Below are 2,581 nucleotides of genomic sequence, written 5' to 3'. Positions count from 1 at the left end.
CAGCGTGTTGGGCAATGGTTTAGAAAAGCTCGGCTACCTCTAAATATCCCAAGATTGTCACAGCAAGGCTGGTGAAATCACAGCAGCCAAACTAAATCATTTGTTATCAGGTCAAATTTTGCACAAACATACTGCACCAGAATGTGCTGTGAAGTAAGAGGCAATGGAGAAAATCAACAAAAAGCACAGACAAAAATCAAACATTTAGACAAATAACACTGAGATTGACATAATTATGTAGCATCCATTCATGATAACGGAGAGTAGCATTGCACCATAATCCAAAATTTGACAGCAAACCGAGACTTTCACAAGTAGCACATTTCAAAGACACCTGGTTCTCAACTATAATAAAGCAAAGTGCAACAGACAGCGCCCGGCTAGTGAAAAAACCATTTATGGCGACATCCTAAGCTTCTATCTTCTCGGCTGGTGCATCAAGCATCAGGGCCTTGGTCGGCTTCGCCAAGATGTCGGTGAACTCCTGGTATGGCGCCTTGGTGAAGGTTGTCTCCCTCCAGAAGTCGGGGGTGAGGAATCCATAGGTCTTCATCAGGCAGTCGAAGGTTGCCTGGAAACAAAAGAATCATCAGCTCATGTCGCAACTAGTCAATGCAAACAAGAATACATTCAACCTGACACAAATTAAGATCATCATCTTCACAGATGAAAATAACTACAACTTCAAATATAGGCTCAATTTACCACTGTCAGAATGAGAATAAAAACAGAACATGGCATGCTTAGTATAAAAAGAATAGAATGTATCACTCTGCAAGAATAGGTGCTCAAACAGAAATGTCTAAAATGGTTGTAAAACCTGAACAACTGGAAATGTTATTAGAGCACATGCCAGGATTCAGCAAGTTGAAAAAGTATTGCGTGTACAATTCCAAAACATGAGATGCTTCTAATACCAAATTAGTTTAACTGTTTAAAAAAATTGTGACCCATTTTCAATCAATCAATTGAAGACCAACCTGAAGTATAAAGCACAAATTAAAGTTGGTTCAACAACCTTAGGCCACAGTAGAACTACAATTTCCAGACAAATTGCATACAGACCAATCAATACGAATCTGAATCAAGTGTAAATCAGCTACGCCTCTTGCAACATTATGCAAGATTATATCTAACAGTACAGTATAATATGTTACACACTGCACAAAGCACTGACTTCAGAAACAGAACATAAGATTGGGCATAATTGGAGTAAACATTCCACACCATGCAAACATAACAGAAGCCATTGTGTAGTTAAAAGTAAAGTTGCAGCATGAAGGCAGGGGAAGTTTATACCTTGACGAAGTTGCCAAGGGTCTTGGTGGATCCACGCGAGGAAGTGAAGACATCATCGATACCAGCGAACTGCAGCACCTTCTTGGGGACGCGGGCGGCGACGATCCCGGAACCCCTGGGGGCGGGCACCATGCGGACGGTGACGGAGCCACACTTGCCAGTGACCTTGCAGGGGACGGTGTGGGGCAGGCCGATCTTGTTCCCCCAGTAGCCCCTCCGGACGGGCACGATGGAGAGCTTGGCGAGGATGATGGCGCCGCGGATGGCCGTGGCCACCTCCTTGGCGCACTTGACGCCGAGCCCGACGTGGCCGTTGCTGTCGCCGACGACGACGAAGGCCTTGAAGCGGGTGCGCTGTCCGGCGCGCGTCTGCTTCTGCACCGGGGTGATCTTCATCACCTCGTCCTTGAGCCCCGGGCAGAGCTGCTCCACGATCTGGTGCTCCTTGACGGGGAGCGAGTGGAGGTAGATCTCCTCCATCTTGGTGAACCGGCCCTCCTTGACGAGGCGGCCGAGCTTGGTGACGGGCACCCACTTCTCCTCCTCCTGGCGGGGGCCACGGCGGCCGCCGCGGCGCCCGCCACGGTCACCGCGCCCGCCGCGCCCGAAGCCGCGTCCGAAGCCGCCGCGCTCGCCTCCGCGGTCGCCACCGCGCTCACCGCCGCGGTCCGCCATGGTTGGGTGGGGATGGGGGGTTGGGGGCAGGGGAGCGCCGGTGGGGGAGATGAGGGCTTGGAGGCGCTGTGGCGGCGGTGAAGGGTGGGAGAGCTGGGAGAGAGGGGGTCATTTATATATCGAGGGTTTCTGGGGTGGATGCTGTGGATGGAGTGGGCTGGGACGAGTTCATTTGACGGGTTTTAAGGAGTGGGCTGGTAGTTCATTCAAACGGGCCGAAACACACACCCGCACGACCTTTTTTTTCTTTTCTTTTTTTTTGTAGGGAGGAAGGGGATTGTGTGCACACGGTTGTTTCGGTCCAGCTCTTTTTATTTTTTTCAAAAAAAAAAGTCCAACTTTCTCCTGGAGAACAAACAGGGTTGGCCAAATTTTGGTAAATGTTTTTTTTTGTTCGGAAAAGAATTTTGTTCATGTTCATGTGTGAGTAAATATTCAGTTTTTCTATTTAGGAAAACAATATAAATCAATCGACAGATCGCTCGGCAGCATCTGCCACCTGCTCCACTTGTCACATGCCTCCCTGGGTTCAAGTTCAATCTTATGTCCGAGAACCAGAAGCATCGTGTGTTTGCTGTCATGAATTGTCATCGAGCAACCAATCGGA

General features: G+C 48.9%; 1 protein-coding gene across 1 annotated transcript; it reads right to left on the bottom strand.

Annotated features, from left to right (window-relative positions):
• Positions 1 to 224: 224 nt before the first annotated feature.
• On the bottom strand, positions 225 to 2,055 carry LOC123452881 (40S ribosomal protein S2-3-like). The gene is made up of 2 exons (XM_045129609.1): positions 1,300 to 2,055; positions 225 to 571 (listed from the first exon to the last, which is right to left on the bottom strand). Exons 1-2 carry the CDS (start codon positions 1,972 to 1,974, stop codon positions 410 to 412), a joined length of 837 nt encoding a protein of 278 aa, XP_044985544.1. The 5' UTR covers positions 1,975 to 2,055; the 3' UTR covers positions 225 to 409.
• Positions 2,056 to 2,581: the final 526 nt, after the last annotated feature.

This window comes from Hordeum vulgare, chromosome 5H (assembly GCF_904849725.1).
Source record: "Hordeum vulgare subsp. vulgare chromosome 5H, MorexV3_pseudomolecules_assembly, whole genome shotgun sequence".
Lineage (NCBI taxonomy): Eukaryota > Viridiplantae > Streptophyta > Magnoliopsida > Poales > Poaceae > Hordeum > Hordeum vulgare.
The sequence above is the reverse complement of the archived record's forward strand: the minus strand, read 5'-3'. Positions and strand labels throughout refer to the sequence as shown.

What these genes read in the sequence shown, in the direction of transcription:
- LOC123452881 (XM_045129609.1), bottom strand. Translation starts at nt 1,974, where the DNA reads ATGGCGGACCGCGGCGGTGAGCGCGGTGGCGACCGCGGAGGCGAGCGC. An exon ending in CCCTTGGCAACTTCGTCAAG is followed by an intron (nt 572 to 1,299) that starts GTATAAACTTCC and finishes TTTTGTTTCCAG; the next exon opens with GCAACCTTCGACTGCCTGAT.